We start from the raw sequence: 21228 nt of genomic DNA, 5'->3' as shown, positions 1-21228 counted from the left end.
ACAGTAAACCGTATGAATTTAAAGTTAGTTTATGTTTGTAATTTTTTTGTATTTTCCAATAAGCTATTTCAAAACCATCTCTCACCTCTAGTTTTGCAGAACTTGGTAAGACCGTATACCATGTCAATACACATCCCTAAGTATAAGAACAACAACGAAAAAACCACCAAAATTTGCATTATTTTTATTAAATAAATTAGCTACGGTGTTAAATAGTTATCAATACGTGGTTTTTCAAATAATCCACATGCATTGAAATGGAGTATCGATCCTGGACCTAGGCCAGCTGCCAATCAGCGAAAGGTGAAAAGTATGTACCCCAACCAAAAGGGGCGTTGAAATTATAAACAAATAAACCAAATTGGTCCCTGGTTGCAGAATGCTGGGTCAGTCAAGGCGTGTCCCGTGCGGGGGTGATCTTCAAGGTTTCTCGGCCAGAGCAAGGGCACAAGCTGTATAGATAATGGCGAATTCTTACAGGGTAAGTCATCAAATGGTATATTCTTGGTGATGGTTTGTCGGATATGTACATACTCTGTGTGCAATATGTAGCTGTCCTGTTCGTAATTAGATTGTTCGTAATTCCCTAGTGGTGCTGGCAATTACTAACAAGCGGTTTCGAAACCCAAAAACTGTGGACTCGTCAATAAAAAACAAAAGACTTCAACGGAGGGCTCTCCCTTGAATCACTCCCCTCCCCAATTTTAGATTCCCTATTCAATTGCAATACTACACAGTGAAAAATTGATGTTTGTTTTAATAAATTATATTGCTTAAATAAAAATTAAACTGAAAAATCTTTAAATTTTTTTAAAATCTGTACAATTTTTATACAAACTTTCATATTTTCCAATAAGATTTTTAGTTAATCCTGTCTATATCTATTGGAAGCTATGGAACTAATTGGAAGTTTTTCGAAAACAAGTGTTTCAAAAATGGTTCACTTTTTCCAAGTGTATGTATTTAGCATTACAAAACTGCTGTTATGTATTCACTTCTTTATTTTTCACCTTTTTTGTGTGCGATTTTCGCTGTCGTTCGTGCTTTTTCCCTGTTCTCTTTCAGTTTCGATTTCCAGCTCCCCGGATTCTAGCTTTAATTCGCTTTTTTCAACAGCTTGCCGTGTGTTTTTTGTGTGGCGTTTAAGTGAGTTTCTGGTGCTTCTGCTACTGTCGCGGGTGCGGCTCTAATGAACCATTAACCCTCCCAGGGGGCAGGGGGTTGAATCGTCTGCCTGAGTGCTGAGACGGTACCCATTCTCGGGGCTAGAGGAACGAGGAACGGCTAACCAATCTGTTTGCCAGATGTTCATTCAACTCAGGGTCATTGCTGCATTTCCCGTGCGGTCTGCTCGATTTTCATTGGAAACTTTACCGCCAGCGCGAACAGACGACTTGCACATCGCACCGTTCAGGTTGCACAGCAGGGCAATATCTATATAGTATATATAGAAGTCATAGCTGCTTCTAGTGTCACTGAGTGGATTCGGGAGTCTTATCGTTAAGTGGAATCGCTTATCAGTTATTGCCTTTCAGGGGCTGTTATCAGTTGTTCTGACTCAAACAAAAGATTGAGAAAACAAACTGGTAGAAATGCTGCAAGCTTGTTTTCGCTGGAACTGCTGAATGATAAAGTGAATCAAACGAAAAGAGCTAGTAGGTTACTACACATAGAGAAACAACAGTCAACAGTCAATAGAAATGTTATAAAAAATCTACTTTATAAAGTATTTAAATTTTAAAAAGATATACATCCACTTGAAATATTCCAATCTATTTCAAAGATAAAAGTACCTTATATGCATATGTTGAATACTCAAGAAAATGGGTAATTTTCGTGACATTTCTGTCTGTGCATTCGTAGCTCTTATCACTGTTGACACAGCTGGAGGTTCTGTTCTATTCCGTCAACGGCTCTCTGTCTTTTATATTTTCGTTTCGACTTCACCTAGTGTTACTATTTGTGTTCGTGTTTCTGATTCTCAGTGTGTCTGCTGCGGAACGTGGCGCATTGCGAGCCCACAAATAAAACCGTTCTTAACTCTCTTGCAGCCCATCTAAACTAATCAAAAACCAAAGGTGTATGGCAACTATCCTAAGAGTAGCAAATCGAAACCAAAAATCGCTTAGGTCATTAATCGTAGAAGTAAAACAATCAACAGTGGTGCTGGTGCTCCAACAAGATATCTTCAAAAAAAAACAAAAAAAAATAGTTATAACAGCTAAATAACCATTCAACCCAAAATGGTGCGCAGTCGTCGCAGTTTGTCCAAGGAGGATGCCGTCTCCCTGCATACAGACAGTGGGATCTCGCTCTCCTCGCCCCCCACGGATCGATGTTCTTCCCCGGTTCTTGTTACACCATCGGCCATCAAGCGGCGGAAGAGCAGCTTGGCCAGTTTGCGGGACACCTGTGCGGATGAGGACGAAGAAGGTGCTGGCGAGCAGGACTTAAAAGATGCCGACTACATCCAGCCTCCGCCAAAGAAGGCTATCCGCGGAAAGCCAGAAGCCGTAAAACGGAAGCACCACGTCTGCAGCCTCTGTTCCAAGGAATTTGGCGGCAAAACGGACTTGCAGCGCCACATGCTCATCCACTCGGACGAGCGGCCGCACAAGTGCTCCGTCTGCGGGAAGAGCTACCGCCAGGCGGTCAACCTGAAGAACCATATCACCACCGCTCACGAGCACCGCAAACAGTTCGCTTGCCCCCAGTGCCCCAAGTCTTTTGCCCTGAAAGAACGCCTGCGCCTCCACATGCGACTCCACTCCGGCGAGAAGCCCTATCCGTGTGCCCTATGCGACAAAAAGTTTGCCAGAGGTGGACAGGTGAGCAGTAATCTCATGGAAGACACATTCAGAATTAAATAAATTTTATTTCTATTACAGCTTCAGCAACATATGGTTTCGCATCACAAGACCAGTATTCAGCAATTCAATTGCACCAAGTGCTCGGCCAGCTTCTCCACGAACGCCAATCTTCGGGTCCACATGGAAAGGCATGAGCAGGGCATGGAGCATCGATGCCAAGTCTGCGATAGCCAGTTTGCGAACGAGTTGGCCCTGCGTGCCCACATCAACCAGGAACACCACAAGCTCACGCAGCTGGACTGTGAGGTCTGCCACAAGGCTATCGAACCGGATGAGGATCTTGCCAGTCATATGCAAAAGCACGCAGCGGTCAAAACGCATGTGTGCGAAGTCTGCAATTCCTATTTTACCCAAAAAAGCCAGTATAATGTCCACATGCGAATGCACACGGGAGAGCGACCGTACCAGTGCAGGGTAAGTCAAAGAAGCTTCATACAAAGTTTAGATATACAAGATTTTTGTTCCAGATCTGCCATCAGACGTTTGCCCACTCCAGCGTTTTAAAGCTGCATATCCGCAAGCACACTGGCGAGAAACCATTTCGCTGTCAGCTGTGCGAGGACGAAGTAGCCTTCTCCCAACTGGCGCACCTCAAGAACCACATGAAGAAGATCCACAAGCAGCAGAAGCCGTACATGTGCGAAGGCTGCCACGAGTTCTTTAAGATCAAGGTGGAGCTACAGGCCCATGCTGAGCAATGCGCCAAATGCCCTGGAAGTGGAGGCGATTCGGTAGATCCGCAGTCCGATGATTCGCTGGTACTCTCCAGAATCCGCTTCAATATGGCGGTGGTGTTGAAGAAGATAAGCTCGGCCCAGAAGCTGCGCCAGTTGGGTTATGAAAAGCGGCTGATTGATAACGTGGTCATAGCCTCTCTGAAGCTGGCCCAACGAACCACGCACGACGACGTCAAGCTGACACCACTGGCAAGGTTACGCCTGAATGTTGAGGAGTTCCTCAAATGGATTGTGCCGGCACCCACAATGAAGAAATTCAGCGAAGAGATGCTGTCCGTTGACACCATTCTCGATAAGATTGCGACCATGTATATGAAGCAGAAGTAGAAACCAGGACGTTGCTAGCCAACCAAATCGCGAGAGTGCCATAGAAGGATTCGTAGAACTAGTTCTTGCCATTTAGTTTAGATTTTGTAAGCCCAAAGTTGAAAACCAACCCAAAGATGTATACTTTTTAGTTCCGAACCTTAGTCACAATTGTGCTGCTACCAAAAACGAAACTTATTTGAAATATTTGTACTAGTTTTAAGTTAGAACCAAAACCAACCAACTATCAAAAAATATGGAGTTAAACTTTATTTCGATATGCAATACATTATTTAATAAGTTGAAGGACAGACTTCCGCCAATATTCTTTCGTATTAAGTCTTGCCAGAGCGGAGGATTACCCTAGTATTGATCTAATAGCTCAAGTACAATTCAAATCATTGTGGCCATGCAAATATAACGAATGTGCTTAATGCATTTAGCTTGCCGTTCTTCTCCCAACCTCTAACCTCTTCCCTCTAGACTCTAGACTAACTCGAAAATGTACAAGAAATTGTGTAAAAAAGTGCAAACCCATGTGTACAACAAAATAAATGAAACGTTAATCAAAAAACGAAGTATATATTGGAATATAAGCCTAAAAAACTGGACAAGCTATGGGATCTTCTGCCCGGGATGCTGCAGGTCTTGGAATTTTGTGCAATGTCCGGCTGGATGTTAAATTCCATATTTGAATTGTCCAAACAAAGCATCGTGCCACACAGAAACACCCAGGCACACCCGACTGAGCATTCAACCACATAAACAGTTAGCTACAAGTGCCCCATGGGCCTGTGTTGCTGCCCCTCGCCCTGGCTCTGCCACATGGCCATAAATGGTCTGGGTTTGTGCACAAATTTATAAGCCACTTACATTAAGGCGGCAATTATTTTTATGGCAAACGGCACACTGCATGCGAACTGATCGTCGCCAAACAGTGGGATCCGCACCTGACCGCTCGACTCTGCTCGACAGACACCCAGCACCCCCAGAGCAATTAATGAAATTTCTGTGGGGAATTTATTGACGCGACCGTTAGTGTCACCTGAGGATGGTTGGGGGTGAAATTTGTTTGCCCAGGAGATGTATGCAAAGTTTTATGCATCGAATATAGTTATGATTTTACGATAGCCATGGATTGGAGTTTTCCTTGGCTCTAGCCATTGCGTGTCATCTGAAGCGGCAACCGCAGTGCCATCCACTCCATCCACCCGGCCTCTTAGTCGTGGGCCTGGTCAGCAGCTTAATGTCTACATTTGTTCTGGCCATTGCGTGTTCAGTGGCTGCCCTTTTTTCAATCTCAGCCAACTTGGGTACTCTGCCTCCTCTGGCACATCCACACCCGCTGCAACTGCAACTGCCACTGCCACTGCAACTGCAAGTCAGACACTCCAGCTGCAGCTCCTTCAGATTGAGCTTGAGATTCTGGCCCAGCATCCCAACTCCGGCAGCTGCTGCTGCCATGGCGCATTAGAACAAATTGCTCTTGTTACGATAGGAAGGATGGAATGGACATGCCTTTTGCCTTGTTTGGACCGATGGACAGAATGCCACTGCTGCTTAGAGCTTGGACACACTTGGCGGTTAGGATATAAATGATATTTTATTCAGTTTGTATTCGATACTATTCAATCAAGTTCAATGCTGATTCAGGGTTCAATAATGAGATCCACTTAAAAATGGTGTACAATAATCTACAGGATTTCTTTAAAATAAAATCATATATACCTTCTATTTCTTGTAAAATAGGAAATTATATTCAAAAGGGTATAGAATATTCCTTTAACCTTTAATAGAATCGTCTCCTTGTTTATTTTCCAGGTAAAATGCGCAGCGAATTCGTGAAACAAATAGTCAGAGACGTAAGTACGCATGTTTCGGCTGTTGACCAGGGCTCGTTGGGGGCTTAGCCTCATCTGCATACGGGGATTTGGTTTGGACAATGTTAATGATGAGAAAACCGAACCCCAAACCAGCCGACTCCCAAGTGACTCCGACTCCAACTGCGACTCCGTGGGCAAGGTTCCATTTCCGTCTTCCCTTCAAGAGACCTCGAGTGCAACAAATTGATTTGGCTTTGGCTCTGGCACGGAGTCTGGCCATTTGTGTTAAGCTTGTTTGGCATTATATAATTCATATATAATTCTTTTGTTGTCTGCTGCTAATTTGCAAATTTACGCTGCCATTGGGGTAATGTTCAAATAGTTACGTCTATTTTAAGGCTGGGTCAACGGCATGGGCCTCATCATTAAGCCAAGTTACTCCGCGTTGGCTATTGCAGTTGACCAAGTTCAAGTTGAGTTGTTCACTGACATCTAATTTGTGTTTGGGGCTGGGGAGCTGCCCGAGTAAATTGCAGTAGCCCACGCCATCTAGAAAAGCGTTTTCTAGTCTACAAATCCATAATTGCCTGGGAATGCTAACGAAGTACGTACTATGATTCAAGAAGAGCATTAGAAATGGGCAATCTTGGGCCAAGTTTATATTTTAATAGTTTAACAAGGAGTTGAGCCAAGAAATTTCTATAGCCTTTAACCGAACAACCTTGACCATGGATTTTTTTTGGGATACAAAACCTGTGCGTTTAGCCAAGTCATTGGGGTCATTCAACTCCAGATGGCTGGGGCGTTTAAGGAGCCAAAGTCAAAGTCAAGTCAAAAGTCATAAAAGATATGCAAGCCTGGGCATTCGGCCTGCCCCAACAAATGTACAAGGCTACAGATGGTTTTGTGAATAGCCAGAGTTTCGGCTTGGGTACGGGTATCGGGCCTGGGATGTGCGTTGCTTTGGTAATCCTTGGCCTGGTCTGTGGTGCCCTTTTTGCAACAGCAACTGCTGCATACATAAAAACACAAAAAAAAATAAAAAGGAAAAATAGCAACAGGAACAACAATTACAAATGAACGACTTCTTTGTTCTGTCAGCATGGCTTGCTGCTACCCAGCACCAGATACAACTGGGATCTCGGGCCCAGGATCGAGTCCAAGTTTTGCGGTAGCAGCCCAAAAGAGGGGGCGTCGTCAGAGTCGTCTCCATCTCCATCTATGCTGCCAGCAGCTGCTACGCATAAAGCATTCGTACTGCACTGAGAGAAATTAATAAATATAACAAAAAACTGCAGATGATACAAAATATATTGAATGGAGAATAAGAATTAAATGAATTTCCTTTTCAGTGCCTCGAGAGGATGCTGATCTTTTGGGGCGTTGTTTCTGGCCCAAAACAAATACGAAGAGCCGGAGTCTGAAGCCACGTCTCTGACTCCATCTCCGTCTTCATCTCCGTTTCTGTTTCTGTCTAGGAGTCTGAAGAGTCAGAAATGTGCAACGTTATCATAACTAAGTGCATGTGGATGCGTGTGCTTGTGATTCCCCCGAAACGAAACGAAACCAAACGAAAAGAAACCGTCTGCATATGCATAATTCATGCTATTGAACCTTCTGCGGTTATGACTGGACAGTGGGACAGGGGGACCCTGGACTTGAACCTAGCCTTGCCAGTGGGGCAGGGTTGGGGCTGGAGTGGGGCTTTTAGGGAAGGAGACCGCAGCCAAGCAACTAGAAAAATTATAATTTCACAAGTCATAATAGGATTTGCAATTCAAATGCGAAAAGGCAACGCAGACACTGAAAGCGGCGGACTCAAGTCGACTCGAGTTGGGTTTCTTTCAGATTGTTCTCAGTTGTGCTGTTGTTGTTGTTGTTGTTGGCGGAGTCGTTTCCTTTTTGTGAAAATTCTGTGGAAGGAGCGAACAACAATAAGAGGCTTCACGGCCAGACTTATGGCCAAGGCTCTGGTCCCGGTCTCGGCCCGGGTCTCGGCCAATATGTCAAAAATATTAAGAGACATGGCCAATGGGCTCGGGCAATAGCATTGAGAATCGGTTTGGAGATCGGATAGGATCGGTCTCTGGCTATCATGCATAAATATGCAAACGATAAGAGCTCTCCTCTATAAAGTTGTAAAATTGACAAGCGTTGCAATGCCAAACTCTCAAATAAAGCAATAAAATGCGCTAAAACATCGCCGGCAAGGGACCAACCAATCGCTCGGTAGCCACCGACCAAATGCAAAAATTAGAAATAAAAGCCAGCGGGAAGCTGGAGAAGCCCCCCTTCTTACTTATCCTCGTCTATATCCTCTTTCTTATCCTCCTCCAAATCCTCATCCTTAGACGGGCGAGTTTTCACAGAATTTATGCCATTCTGGCTGGGCTTCGGGTATACGATGGCGAGATAGGCACGGAAGCATCATCGTTTGTCACTGGGGCATGCAAAGGCTCAATTCATGAGTCCGCATCGACATCGAGGAGGAAGTGCGCCTGGAGTGACAGCAGGCAGCGCATAAAGATAACAGATGGTATTGCAGTGGGTTGCATCGTAATCATGTCAAGCCGCCGCCCAGAAACGCAGGAGCACAACTTACGACTCACTTAGGGCTTCCTGCCACTGAACATATATTCTCCCAAGAAAAGAAATTCCGATGAAAAGGATTATGTAAATATACAAAAAAGACTTAGGTAACGAACTTGCTGAGAAATCAAATTTATTGTTTTCAAAATATTATTTTTTTGGGTCATATACGAAAGACTTAGGCAACGAACTTGATCTCAATTTCAATACTTTTCTTGAAAAGTTTTTTTTACCTATTCTTATAACCTTTGCAAATCAAGGCCTTACTAAAATTAAAAGCAAATGCGGCAACAGAATTTCTGGAATTCAGGATTTTGGTTTTGGCGATCGCACAAAAACAAAAGACTTCGCCCGCGAACTTGACAGTTTTTCCAGCTAAGCACGCAAGCAGCGCGGCCAGATTTGATTAGGGCTTAAGCTCAGGCCGTGCTCAGCTGCGGCGTCATAAATATTTAATGATATTGTCAGCTCTGCGACCACAGACCATTCACGCACACCACACACATATAGCCCTGATCTGGGCTTTAGCCCGACTTTGGCTTCAATTTAAATCAAATGTGCCCAACGATGCCGTCGCCGCCATGAGTTTGCGATTCTGCTCTTATACCCTTTTAGAAGGTACCATTCTTTTTCGATCGGAATACCACTTATGAACTGAATACCAATTATGAATTCATGTTGGTTCCTCCTTGATCTGAATTACGAAATTGGAAAAGTGAAACAACCAACATTTTGGTTAATTATTAGCCACTAACAAGATGTTACCACTTGGAAAAATTTCGAAAAACGTGTCCAGACTTTGTGTGATAGGTTTTTAGGAAGAATGTTGCTTCCGATGTTTTAAACTCGGGAATGAAAGCCATTCTAAGACCTGGCCAGAATCAGCAGAATTGGGCACAATTTTCCATCATTAAAATAGAAAAATTGTAGGAACATTCCTTTTTTTTGAAAATATTTCATATATTTCGATACCGAAGGTATAACATTTCTGAATCTGATAAGTATTGCCCGAGTTATACACTTCTCCACATCACAAAAATTGGGCTTTTGAACCACGAATTTGTTTTATTTATTTTTGCCAAAATCTACACATTTACGTGAATATGTTTTTTACTTTTCGCCACCAATTGAAAAGGGAATTGTATCTGTATTCCTATACAGAAATATATAATTAAAATAGAAACTTGGAACTACAAGTGTATATAAGCTTCGGCTCTACTCATATCTAGCTATCCTTTCTGGATTGTATTTTTTTGGACGGTGTTGGACTGGCCCTGGCCTTTTTATTTTTAGCATAAGCATATGATCGACACTAGCCCTCACATGTGTGTATGTTTGTGCTATTTTTAGTGGTGCATTTAAGTGGCGACCGCATTCGGGCCGAGGCCTGAACTCTCTAGCCAAATGTGTCCCGCTGTGAATTATGTGTCTACATAAATTACCCGGCCAGGAATTAATCATTTTTTATGCAGGACTGCGGCACAGCCTTGCTTGAACCACATGGCCAGCCATGGTAAGCCTGGCCTTTTTTTGTTTAGGTTTTTTTTCCTTTTCGCCTGCCCATTAGGTTCAGTTTTCTGGTCCGGTCTAGAGTGGATCTGGCCTGAGTAGGAGAGCCTTAAGGGGCACTTGGAGTCGCTATGAATTTTTGTCTCTGTCCCGAGGATTTGAGTGGAAAACGTATAGACTATCGCCGGATGCTGTCTTGGCGCCTGAATATGAAACGATATGACCCATGTAATTGGAAGAAACAGTCAAATGTTCAAGATAACTATTTAAGTTAAAGTATTTGTATGTACATATACATGTGTTCTACAGTCGTTTGTATTTTTTCTTTTTGTATTAAAGTTTATAAATTTATTTATAAAAGGGATAACATTTTAAACCTTCTTGAACCCCTCTTTAATATTTTACATATTTTTTTTCATCCCTCAAAATTAACCCTTTGGCCAAAACCCCACAGATCCCTCCAAAACTTAAATCTTCCGAGACAAGAAGTTCAGCATCGTGGTTCTTGGTGAAATGGTTGTTGCTCCTGCTCCTGCTGGCACAGGCATTGGTGATGGTGCTGGTGTAGTTATTGTTGTTAGCATGCAGCCGGCTATAATTGATACGTGCTGCACTTGCGCGCAAAGACAAAATCTGCCCGCGGGCTATTTGCTTTTGCCCAGCGTGTGGGAACGGGCATGGGGGTATGCCCACTGCCGACGAGGGTGGACTAGGAGGGGGCTGGGGTGGAGTTGCCATCCTTGAGCTGCAACACGAGTGGGGCGTGGCAAGAGAACAGATGAGCAGAAGGAGATGGCGGAGGGGCGAGGAATTACGCCCCATTTGGCGTCTGCAGTTGGATTGCATTAAATGTCAAGGAAATCGCATGTCCACCCTCGTCTGCCGGCAGTCCTTGTGTCTGGGCCATTGCATCCGTCCATGCAATTTTATGGCCAAGAATCGAAGGATATTCCTGGGCCACCGCCCCACTTGTAAAGCATTTTATAATTTAATTTTCATATGCGAGTGTTGAGATGTTCGAGGATCGCCGCTTCCCCCTCCAAGTGGGTGTTGCTATCGATTATTATCGATTATTCCGCGGGCCTGGCAACCATAAATCAGTGCACCAAGCCCACCACCCCTCATCTCTCCGCAGAGGCTTTCATCAGCTCATTTATCACTTGGGCAAACAGCATAGGGAATAGGGAAACTAAGCTGGGAAATAAAAACAAAAGACTTAGGCAACGAACTAAGAGCTGTCGTCCTCTAATGTCAGCGCTGGGATTTCCTACTAGTCATCCCGCGCTGCTGCTGCTGCCCGCAACAAAAGTGATAATTAATGTGTAAACCGAGCTACCCGTCCCCTTGCAAAATTGTCAACAGCCGGGAGAAGTCCAGGCGCTGAAGCTCCACATGCTAACCAAGGTGCTGACACTCAGCACTTGTCACCCAGCCGGCAGCAAGAGCCAGAAGCCGATGTACCATCTGCATGCCAGTGATGCTGCGAAGTAAGTGATTTTCTGAAGGTTTAAGTAAAATAAAATATTAAATATATAAATATAACAAAACAATATCACAATAGTACCCCAAATACCAGTGTTTTATACAAAGTTAAGTCAAATTACACACAAAAGTAAATATATTGAATTACCTAAACCTCTCTTAATCCTTATAAACAGTGACTTTTAAAGCCTCACAGTGATCTCTAAAAGTGCTCATCTTCAGATTGGCATGCGTGTGTCTCCGCTTATTCCTCCTCCGGATTCACCTCTTCGGTGTCCAATCCTGGGACATGTCTTCCACTGCAGCTGGACAAATTGCAGTTGTCGTCGTTGCCGTTTCGTGGATGCTGGGTCCCTTTATTTTTTATTTTCACCATACCATAGGTATATGTGCAGATATATACAAAAGGCCTTCCTGAACCCGAGTCGGTTGCTATGTGCGTAGTTATGCAAACAGTGGCTGGCCAGAACAAGTTGTGGCTGCTGTTGGCTGTCGTAATTAAAGGTCAACATTTGTGCAAGTTGTCAATGGCATGACCATGCAAGGGGCGGGCCCCGAAACTTTGGAAGGGCGGTGCTGGACTGGGGGTCGGGAGGCTGGGAACCACGGACCGCATAAATAATTCCCGCAAATGAGATGTCCATGGTGGGGATGAGTGCTGGTCGAAGTTAAAAGCCCTCGGCACGTAAAGGAAGAGGATCATAAAACTTAATTGGTTTTTTTTTTCGTTCTTATAGTTACACTTAGGCCAGAACGAAGAAAAACGCCGTAAAGAACATTAAGTTGGCTTAAAGAGAGCGTTCTTAAAGTTTACCTCAAGTTATGCTTAGGCTTGTCAGATTTTTGATTTGTTTCGGTCCTTGAGGAAGCAAAAAAAAAAACATCATCTCTGCAGCATTGTGTTGCATTTCCATTAAAGTCATATTCAACTTCCCGTAAGGCAAGTGAATGCATTTTCCACGGATCCGTTCGAGAGGAAGTATTTATCGGCAGGGAGACTTTTACCTGGTCCGTACCTGGTCTTTGTCTGCGAAGCTGCGACTCATTTGCAATTTAGACAAAAGCAAAAATTTCCAAAGATGATTGCAGCCAGCCTTCGATGCTGGGTGGAAAATTTCACTTTTTCTGTTATGGTTTTGGTTTTAAGCTCGGCACTCTGCCTTGCACTTAACATTATTACTATTGTTATTCAACCCAAAATATTTTTAATGAAACTGGCCGAGTTGCTGCTCCATTGCTTGCACAAATTGCAGTCTATTCTGCGGCGAGCGCAAGCGCGCGAAAACAAAAACTAAGCAAATTTTCTTTTACACTGGGAAACTATAGCCCTTTTATTTGGTAGAAACTTTAAAATAGGTTTATGTTTTAGTTATCCAAACTAAACATAAAGACTTATATTAAAAAAGATTGTTAGTAGTACTTCAATATTCAACCGGAAAATATCAACATCAGATATCACCTTGCGCGATATTCATTTCTTAGCTGATTATCCATTTAATTAGCCTTGGTTTTATGATTATTGCTCAGTGTACTCCCATTGCCTCGTCATGCTTTCTTTGTTTTTTTCTATAAGCAATGTGCATTGTGCGATATTTGTTGATGTTGCTGTTGCTGCAGTGCTTTTTCCCTGCGCTAATTACGGACTAGCTAGGCTTTTTGTGATTGATTGCAAAGTGCAGCACAGCGATCCAAGGAGGTGGTAGATTGTTGTTGCAGTTGTTGCTTCGTTGCCGTTGCTGTGGCAGTTGCTGATGTTGCTGGTGTTGTTGCTCCCATGAAGCGTGGCACGTGTTGCGTTTAATGTGCAGTTTCTATTACTCTCGCCGTACTGCGGCAATTGAAAGTGAAACTCAATTTTATGAGCCAGATAGACAAGTCAGCTCCCCAAGAAAAGAAGAGGCTGAAAAAGAAGGCCGGCCAAGAAAGAGAAGTCGAAGCCAATCCCACTCATAGATGCAACAACTTGCACTTTTGGCTGATAATTGACCTCATTTAAGATGCGGCCAGTGCGATAAGGGTGATAGGAATTAAAAGCGGCATCCACTAATTTAGCCCGACTCTGCTGCCGAAAGGATGGGCTAGTTCTATAAGAGACTAAGACTGCGACGACTGACCACGATTCTTATCGATCGGCCCTTAGGACTAGACCAAAAGACTAGTTGTCTTGGCCGTGGCTGCCGATTCTCCGGCTGCTTCTGCTCTTGGCCGTTGGCTGTTGCCAGTTGCGAGTTGCGAGTTGCCGGTTGCCAGTTGCCAATTTCCAATCGCGGCCAGCAATCGCGCCACGCTAACGAGACGACGACAACAACGTGCTTCAGGCATTGCCAGCGAGGGGAGTTATGTTATGATATCAAAATTACTATCCTATTTTATGGACAGCTAACCAAACGTTCTTCTTACTGTTTTTAATACTTTTATATATTTGTTCTAAGAGTTTTCCATACATATATTCCCATAAAAAGAAACTTAAGTTTTAGCAGAAAACATGTCCGTATTTTATGGTTAAAGTTAAGAACATGGTTTTTTTATAGGTGCTGTTTTGATTGAAACTCTTGGTTCCACCCACGTCCAGGGGGCCGAATGAGGAACGTGAACTGAACCCAAGACGCGCCTTGCAGTGGCTGCCGCTGCATAAGCATCTGTAACTTTTCGCGCTTATCTAAGCCATAAATCTCCGATGGCGGTAGGCAAGTCCAAAAAGCTCTTAGTCAAAGACCAGAGTCATAGCCAAAGCCAGAGCCAGAGTCAGCTCGCTAAGTCCAAAGCCAAGTCCATGTCCAAGACCAAGTCAAGTCCAAGTTGAAGTCGTGCGGGCGTTGGCTCTGTCCCAGGCAATTGGCCTCGTCTTTTTCCATCCTTGATGGCAAGTGACTGAGTTGCCGTGAATTGGAAACTGAAACCGAGACTGACTGACAATCAGCGATCCTCGATTCTAGATTTCCCTGATATAACCCGATTCGCAATTCTCGATTCCCGATGCTCGATCATCCCAATCCGCAGCCCAATCCCAAGCTAGCCGCCTCTAATAGGCTAACGTCACACTTCTTATCTAACAATAAGCTCTCTAGGCCCAATCGAGGGGCTTTTGCGGCTGCTGCTGCTGCCTGTAATAAATGCGACCCACATACGCGACCAGTTGGCCTGGCCAAAAATGAACAGTAACAGAATAAAGAAAGAAAAAAAGTTCCAGCACCATTCCATTGCTTTGCCCTGCCTTAACCTGGCCCCAAATCTTGGAGGATTTGGATGCGGAGGTGGAGGGAGCTGGAAGGTTGGAGCTGGCCAGGCGGACGGCATTTCCAGTGGCTCAGTGGCAATAAATTTCAATTTGCTGGCTGCTCGCAACCAGCTCAACTCCAGCTCTAGCCCACCTCCAATCCTCCAATCCAGGTCCCCAGACTTTATATCCACTCGAGATTCGAGACCCGCGACTCGCCTCGCGACTTGCGACTTGCGACTCGCCTGGCAACAATGCAATGCGGAGGTAAAATGATAAAAATTCGATTACATTCAGGTGTGAAACTTACATATATTGCAGCGATTTACTTGCCTTTATTTATTTTTTATTTTGCTATTTCTGTTTGTACTCTACGATCGCATAATTGAGTCCCTGGGCTAGAAGTTGCAAGATCGATTTCAATCTGGCATAATAAATATTACAGCAATAAAATGTTCATAAAAAATATTTTATCTAGATTCTATCTTCTTAACAAGAAATCAATCAAAAAAAGATTGTAGATTACTAGAACCTGCATCTTAAAATAAGTTAAGTTATTCCTTTTAATAATTGGATCCCATTTTATTCAAGTAATTTCAAATTCAAACTCTTACTTTTATTTGATAGACTTTAATGATTATATTAAAGAAACTACTAATTATTTCCTAAAAAATATCAAATATTTTAAAGTTTTATAATTTATAGTAATTTTCACTAATAACTATTCTGCTTGAAGCCATCCTATAAAGTAGCTCATAGCTGGATCGGCTTAAATATCGTTGACTTTCCTTTAATTTTGTTGTTTTCGTTTTTCGTCTAGGCCAAGACTGTGCCAATTGCCAGTTGGATGGGCTAAGGTGAAGCTAGAATCTGCTGTGAGCCCAACTCGGTTGGCATCCTGCTTCTACTAGGTCTACTAGGTTGTTCCTCTTTCCAGCATCTTTGGTCCACGGCCCTTGTTGGTCATTAATCATGCACTGTGAACGACAAGCGTATAAGTTACTAGCCGATTGGCCCCAAAAGAGGCCATCGGAATTGGGCTCAGCGAGGGCCGCGAGCCTCGAGGACAACGAATGGCTCAGAAGAAAGCCTTCGTCTTGGCCTCGTCTAATTGGATGCAGATGGGCATAACGGACCCGACCCCCAAAGACCCCAAAAAACGATGCGAACCACGTCGAGTTCTTCGTATTTTCGTTTGGGTGATTCTATGTGATTGGCTGCAAGGCGATTGTTGATCTTGAGATCAGTTTCGGTAGCCATTCGATAGGATGATTGGATGCCACAAAAATTACAAATAGGACAGATCCCCGATTGTTTTAGGATTGATCAAATACACGTAATAATTTGATCTATAAAACCTTGTTCATAAACTTAGAAAGTAATAGAAATTATACCAAAATATTCTTCGATTTCGCTTCGCTGGTTTTGGAAATTTTCATTTTGATTTAAGTTGGCATGCGATGGATTTGTGTCATAATTGAATTACCCTGCTCAGAGACTGGCACGTTATATTGAGGCTCTGAGTGGCTAAATAATTAAAACAGGTTTTCACTTTTCGCCTGAAGGAAATCGCATGCACTGAGTGCACCAACGAAACATAAGAAAAACTAATTTAGTCAAGCCATAGTGTCGGCGGCAGCTTTAATTTCTCTGTGTTGCTGGGGAATAGACCCTTTCGGAAATATGCCGTCCGAGGAATGTTCCATGTTGGCAACACCCACAATCGCCAGAATGGCCAATGGCGAAGCCGTCAACAGCCATTAGCACTTTGGCACATAATTGATACGTGGCTGGACCATAAAGCAAAATGCATAGACATCTATTCGACAGACTCTTGCCGCACACACGAAATGACGTGGTTCTTGTTGTTGGAAAGCTGAATAAAAAGGAATTCCTGGCATCGCGTCGACCCTCTTATGTTCTTCAGATTTTCCCGCCCAACACCTTCGGGGGCGTTGTATGCCATACGACACCACACCATCTCGTCCCCACACATCCAAATCCAGACATAGCATCTGGGCGCAAAGGGCTGCCCAGCCATCGGAGTCTGGGATGGTTGCTTTTCGGTTCCGTTCCGTTCCGGAACGTAACTAACAATTTATTTAATACGCTGTACGTGCGCTTTAATAAAAGGCTCAATCAATCTGCGAACCTAAGAACCGAACTTAGGAGCAAGTTTCTCTAAAACATAATCGAATGTGGAGTGCCCTAATGAAAGAGGATTATTAAAAAACCCTAAGTGATATGTGTTATTATGGTAATTATAATCGTATTACTGGCAGATTTAGATTCCTATTTTATGGTAAGGAATATATGCTTTAAAAGGATAATATTTCATAACCTTGAGTCTTTATTTTTCCATTCTTTTTTTAAGGATCTCCTTACCAAGCTTAAATAAATACTAGTCGCATTTATTATTTGTTTATTTATTTTATAAAGAATTCTGTAAGATGTCTGGTATTCAAAACCCTTCCCAATGGCCATATGCACTCTCTGGCTTGCAGAACCGAATCGAAGCGACCCGAACTGAACCTCTTTGAAGTGTGCATACAAAGTCTCAAGTGCCAGAGGCCTCCAGAACGGAGCTCGACGACTCTACGTAGTGACAGATACATAGACAACAGCAACAACAAGAACAACAATGACGATGATGAAGACGATGGCGATGCCGATGACGATGACTATGACGCTTGACGACCATGTCGATCGGCAGAGACTCCAACTCCTCCGGTTCTTGCACCGCCGATCCTTTCGGGCGCTGCTGCAGACAGCGTGTCGAATGGTGGACTTCGCAGGGGGGATATTGGGAGAGCGGAGGGTTAAAAGTCGCGGGCACCGAGCAGCTTTTCACTAATGAAGCCATAAAGATATGTATTATTCCATAAATTTAACCCAGGCCCGCCTGTGACACCCACGAGAAGGAGATTGAGAGGATTGAACGTCTTGGTTGGCAATAATCTCTGCAATGCCTCTGCAACGCCTCGATAATCCGGCCTAAAGTTATGCATTTGACGACGGGAAATGCATTTAATTTTACCCACAATTAGCCACGGGAAGGGCGATTCGAACGAAGGTAGAAGGTGGTAAGGGGAGGCGGTTCTAAGATGCCCCCCACCTTTCGGAGCCGCCTCGGAAAGTTATTTTCCTTATTGCAGCCCCCAAGGCACTGGCTGTCTCTCAAACGCCTAACAAGGTGTCAATATCTTAAAAATTTTATCTTTCTGCACATAAAACTCAAGCGGATCATAGTAAATCAGCCTTTGGTCAGGCAGCTCTTAGAGCCAAGTTAGCCACCATCTAAAGGCCTTTATACCTCTTCAGCCCAACCGCCGCCCCATCTCCAGTCGCAGTCTTAGACCATGACCAAGTCCAGGTCCCAATCCCAGCCAAAAGTTAAGTTCCAGCCGCGAGACTGACCCTACCACACCCCACAGCAACAATGGACGACACCCGCGATCCCTCAGAGCCTAGATACTTCGATCCTCCGATACCCCGGCCAAATGGGGCGAGAGCTATGTGCCTTTTATACGCCGGATTTACGAGCCAACTCTCCACGTCGTCATCGCCGTCGTGGCCAAAGAAATATTCGATGGCCAGGCAACGATTAAAACGGACGCTTCACGCATGCGCGCTCATACTACAATAACAACAACAAGAGTAACAACAATAGTACCTACCAACAACAACAAAAACACCATTAAAAGCAACAACATCAACTCACTTACACTCACTCTGATACTTGCACTTACATTTATATGCATTCTGCATAATGGACTGAAACATATAGAGGAAAGCACACCCGAGGATAAATAAATAAGGAATCAGGAGGTATTTTGTATTTATTGAATTATTTTAAATATATAAAATAATATTTGACATCCCACTTATTAATGAGAAACCTTTTATTAAATAAATTATATAAACTTATATATGTATAAGAGGCAAAGCTTTTTAAAGGATCTAGTAGAGGTCTTTAGAAAAATTGCTTTTTCTTCCCTTTTTCTAAGAGTTTAACATTAAGGAAGAATAATTTCTATAGCTATTAACTATTTATGTAAGTTTGAGAAACTATTTCCTATTGATTTTGGGTTGTAGTACAAATTATATTATAAATAATAAGTAAAATATAATAAATGGTAAAATAATAAACCAGCCCTAATTCTTTACCATCTACTGTCAATGGCAAGCGAGTAGTTCGCTGTTAAGCAATGTTCACTGGGTGTTTGGCCTGGCAGCATTTGCAACACCAGGAACAGCTACAAGAAAAGCGGCATCCCAGCATCGTCAAGAGCATCGGCGGGGTCGGGATCGTTATTGGGATCGGATTGGGTGCCGGGTATGCCAGGGGAGCACAGGTGGCTGAAGGAAGGGAGGAGCATGTGAGGAGCTTGCATGGGGATTCGGATTGGGGCGCATCATCATGTGCGCATTGCACGCACGTGATTAAAGCGCAGCCCCGTCGAGCTACAAAAAAAAAGGGAGAGAGGGGGTTATGCGGGAAAAAGTCTGGGGACCGAGGGACTGGGCAAGAGCTCGCTTATAAATCAGAATTCGCTCTTTTGGGGACGACAATGAACCCGACTGGAGCACAGGGGGACCGTACTACATATTGATAAATAAATAAGATCGCCGAGAGGCTTTTGTCTCTGGATATTCGGTTTCTGGGCCTTGGTAGCAAGTTCAACGCACTTGACCAACTGGTTTCGATTTAAATTTGAAAATGCAACACCGAAGATTTACGCGAAACTTGCACCAAAAACCATATAAAATACACCGATTGAAATGCTCCGAAAATTAATAACCAAAATGCCATGACGATGAGACGGACATTGGCGAACCTCCATGGGCTGACACTTGACCCAGACGGCGCCGGCGGGTCTTGTAGCAAATAAATTAAGGCGCCCATGAAGAGCCCCGAGCAACGGTTCAACTGACACATTTCTGGCCCTGGCCAACAGTCGGCACTTCTATCTAATCCGCAACCGCAGGTTCTTTGGTTTTTGGAGTTTGGGGCTTGGGGTCCGGGTACCGGTATGAGGGCAGACATTCAAATCGCCGGAATCAATCAACTTTGCAGAGGATTTGGATCTTTGGCGCCGCCATAGCTGTGCCAACCGGCGGTACGAGTAATATAAGCCTATAAATCGACGGGGTCAAATCGCTCTTTCTTTTTGGCCAAATCGTGCAAATATTCTAGGCCCATTGAGGCGGCAAACAATGAAATTTTAATAATTTTTAACCATAAAGAAAGTTGATACACAAGGCAAGTAATGAGAGCTTTAAGACCAAACGAAAAGGTTAGTATAGAGTAGGAAAGTAATAAAATAAAACTGATAAACATATTTTATAGAACAAAACAAGGGAGAAATATCAAAAATATCAACCATTTTTAAAGCAATATCCTCTTACAAGAAACCATTTTTTTGGTCACGGTGTTGGCCAATTGACTTTTGGCCTGCGCACGAGCCACAGGACTGCCTTGATCTTGTGCCCAGTCAGGGGTTATTAACGCAATGTGTCTCGGCCATGTCGTGAAATTCGATCTGGCGGTGGGGAGAAAGGCATAGCGTAATATTAGAATGCCTGTTAATTAGCTAAGATTGCTCTAAGACCGCCGGATTACATAAAGAACTGTTAGCCAAAGGAACTCGGTTAGGCGGAAGGCTGGCTGGCAAGGCCAACAGGCAAGTGACAGTTTTAATTTTTAATATAATGGCGAGTGGACGGCGACAGCTTAGCTTACAAGGATTAGGCACAACATGGGAGGAATTTAATTTTCCACAGTCGTGTTCTAATTGAAAACTTCATAAATTATATTCCGAACACAACAGGTAGAACAGAACAGGTAAGAGTACGTATCATGGCAGATCTTTCGACGGTTATTGCGAATCACAAATTTGACTACGAGCTCATTTATGTATCTCTTTATCTTTTTATTTTTTGCGAACCATGCCGAAAGGTTATTTACCCGCCTTCATGTCAATACTGAGATCGCGAAACAGAACGCGGATTGCCGGCCGGCTGACCGGACCTTTCAAGATCAGCACTAACGATACCGTAAGTCCCGGCGGGGCGGAGGGACCCAACAAGGGGAAGCTCAGTCGACACGATCTACATAACATTTGTTGCGGCTAATGGCTGCGCATTGTGAACCGTGCCAAATATGGAGATGAATGGCGGTACGGAATGTCCAGTAGTGGCCGAAAGCCCAACTGAGAACCGTTTGCACAGAACCAAAAAATTGGCAAGACTTTACAGAAACTAAAATCATAAAAAATTTCAAAGAATTTAGTCTAATATTATGCAATTTAAATTGCTCTAAATAATTTCCATATGAACAAGATTAAGTCAAGCTATTCTTACGCCCCAGGGAATCCCGAAATACTTTCTACTGTATTTCCAAACAAATCAAAATTATGTCAGACTTCTATTAATTCTTTCTATTTGCTTTATTTTTGCTCACTCATTCAGGTAATCCATATAGGGCCTAAACCTAACTGTGCTTGGCTAAAAGCGCAATCTGCGAACACAATAATACCCAAGAAATCGGAATCAGAGTGCTGGCGAGCTCCTACTGCCGTCCGTTCCTACATATATGCGAATTGCCATTGGCGTTACCTTTCCCACCTCAACACTTTGTATATCGATATATCATTAGCGCGCTTTTGATTTACAATCGCCTTTGTGTGTGGATT

At 43.5% G+C, this 21228-nt stretch overlaps 1 protein-coding gene across 1 annotated transcript; it reads left to right on the top strand.

Moving 5' to 3' along the window:
• The first annotated feature begins 121 nt into the window (after positions 1-121).
• On the top strand, positions 122-4487 carry LOC108133952 (gastrula zinc finger protein XlCGF57.1). The gene is made up of 5 exons (XM_017254070.3): positions 122-310; positions 379-481; positions 2052-2828; positions 2889-3284; positions 3338-4487. Exons 3-5 carry the CDS (start codon positions 2244-2246, stop codon positions 3932-3934), a joined length of 1578 nt encoding a protein of 525 aa, XP_017109559.2. The 5' UTR covers positions 122-310; positions 379-481; positions 2052-2243; the 3' UTR covers positions 3935-4487.
• The last annotated feature ends 16741 nt before the right edge of the window (positions 4488-21228 follow it).

Source organism: Drosophila bipectinata, chromosome 3L (genome assembly GCF_030179905.1).
Source record: "Drosophila bipectinata strain 14024-0381.07 chromosome 3L, DbipHiC1v2, whole genome shotgun sequence".
Taxonomy (NCBI): Eukaryota; Metazoa; Arthropoda; class Insecta; order Diptera; family Drosophilidae; genus Drosophila; species Drosophila bipectinata.
This window is presented reverse-complemented; position numbering and strand designations above follow the sequence as displayed.

What these genes read in the sequence shown, in the direction of transcription:
- LOC108133952 (XM_017254070.3), top strand. Translation starts at nt 2,244, where the DNA reads ATGGTGCGCAGTCGTCGCAGTTTGTCCAAGGAGGATGCCGTCTCCCTG. An exon ending in AGTTTGCCAGAGGTGGACAG is followed by an intron (nt 2,829 to 2,888) that starts GTGAGCAGTAAT and finishes TTTCTATTACAG; the next exon opens with CTTCAGCAACATATGGTTTC. An exon ending in AGCGACCGTACCAGTGCAGG is followed by an intron (nt 3,285 to 3,337) that starts GTAAGTCAAAGA and finishes TTTTTGTTCCAG; the next exon opens with ATCTGCCATCAGACGTTTGC.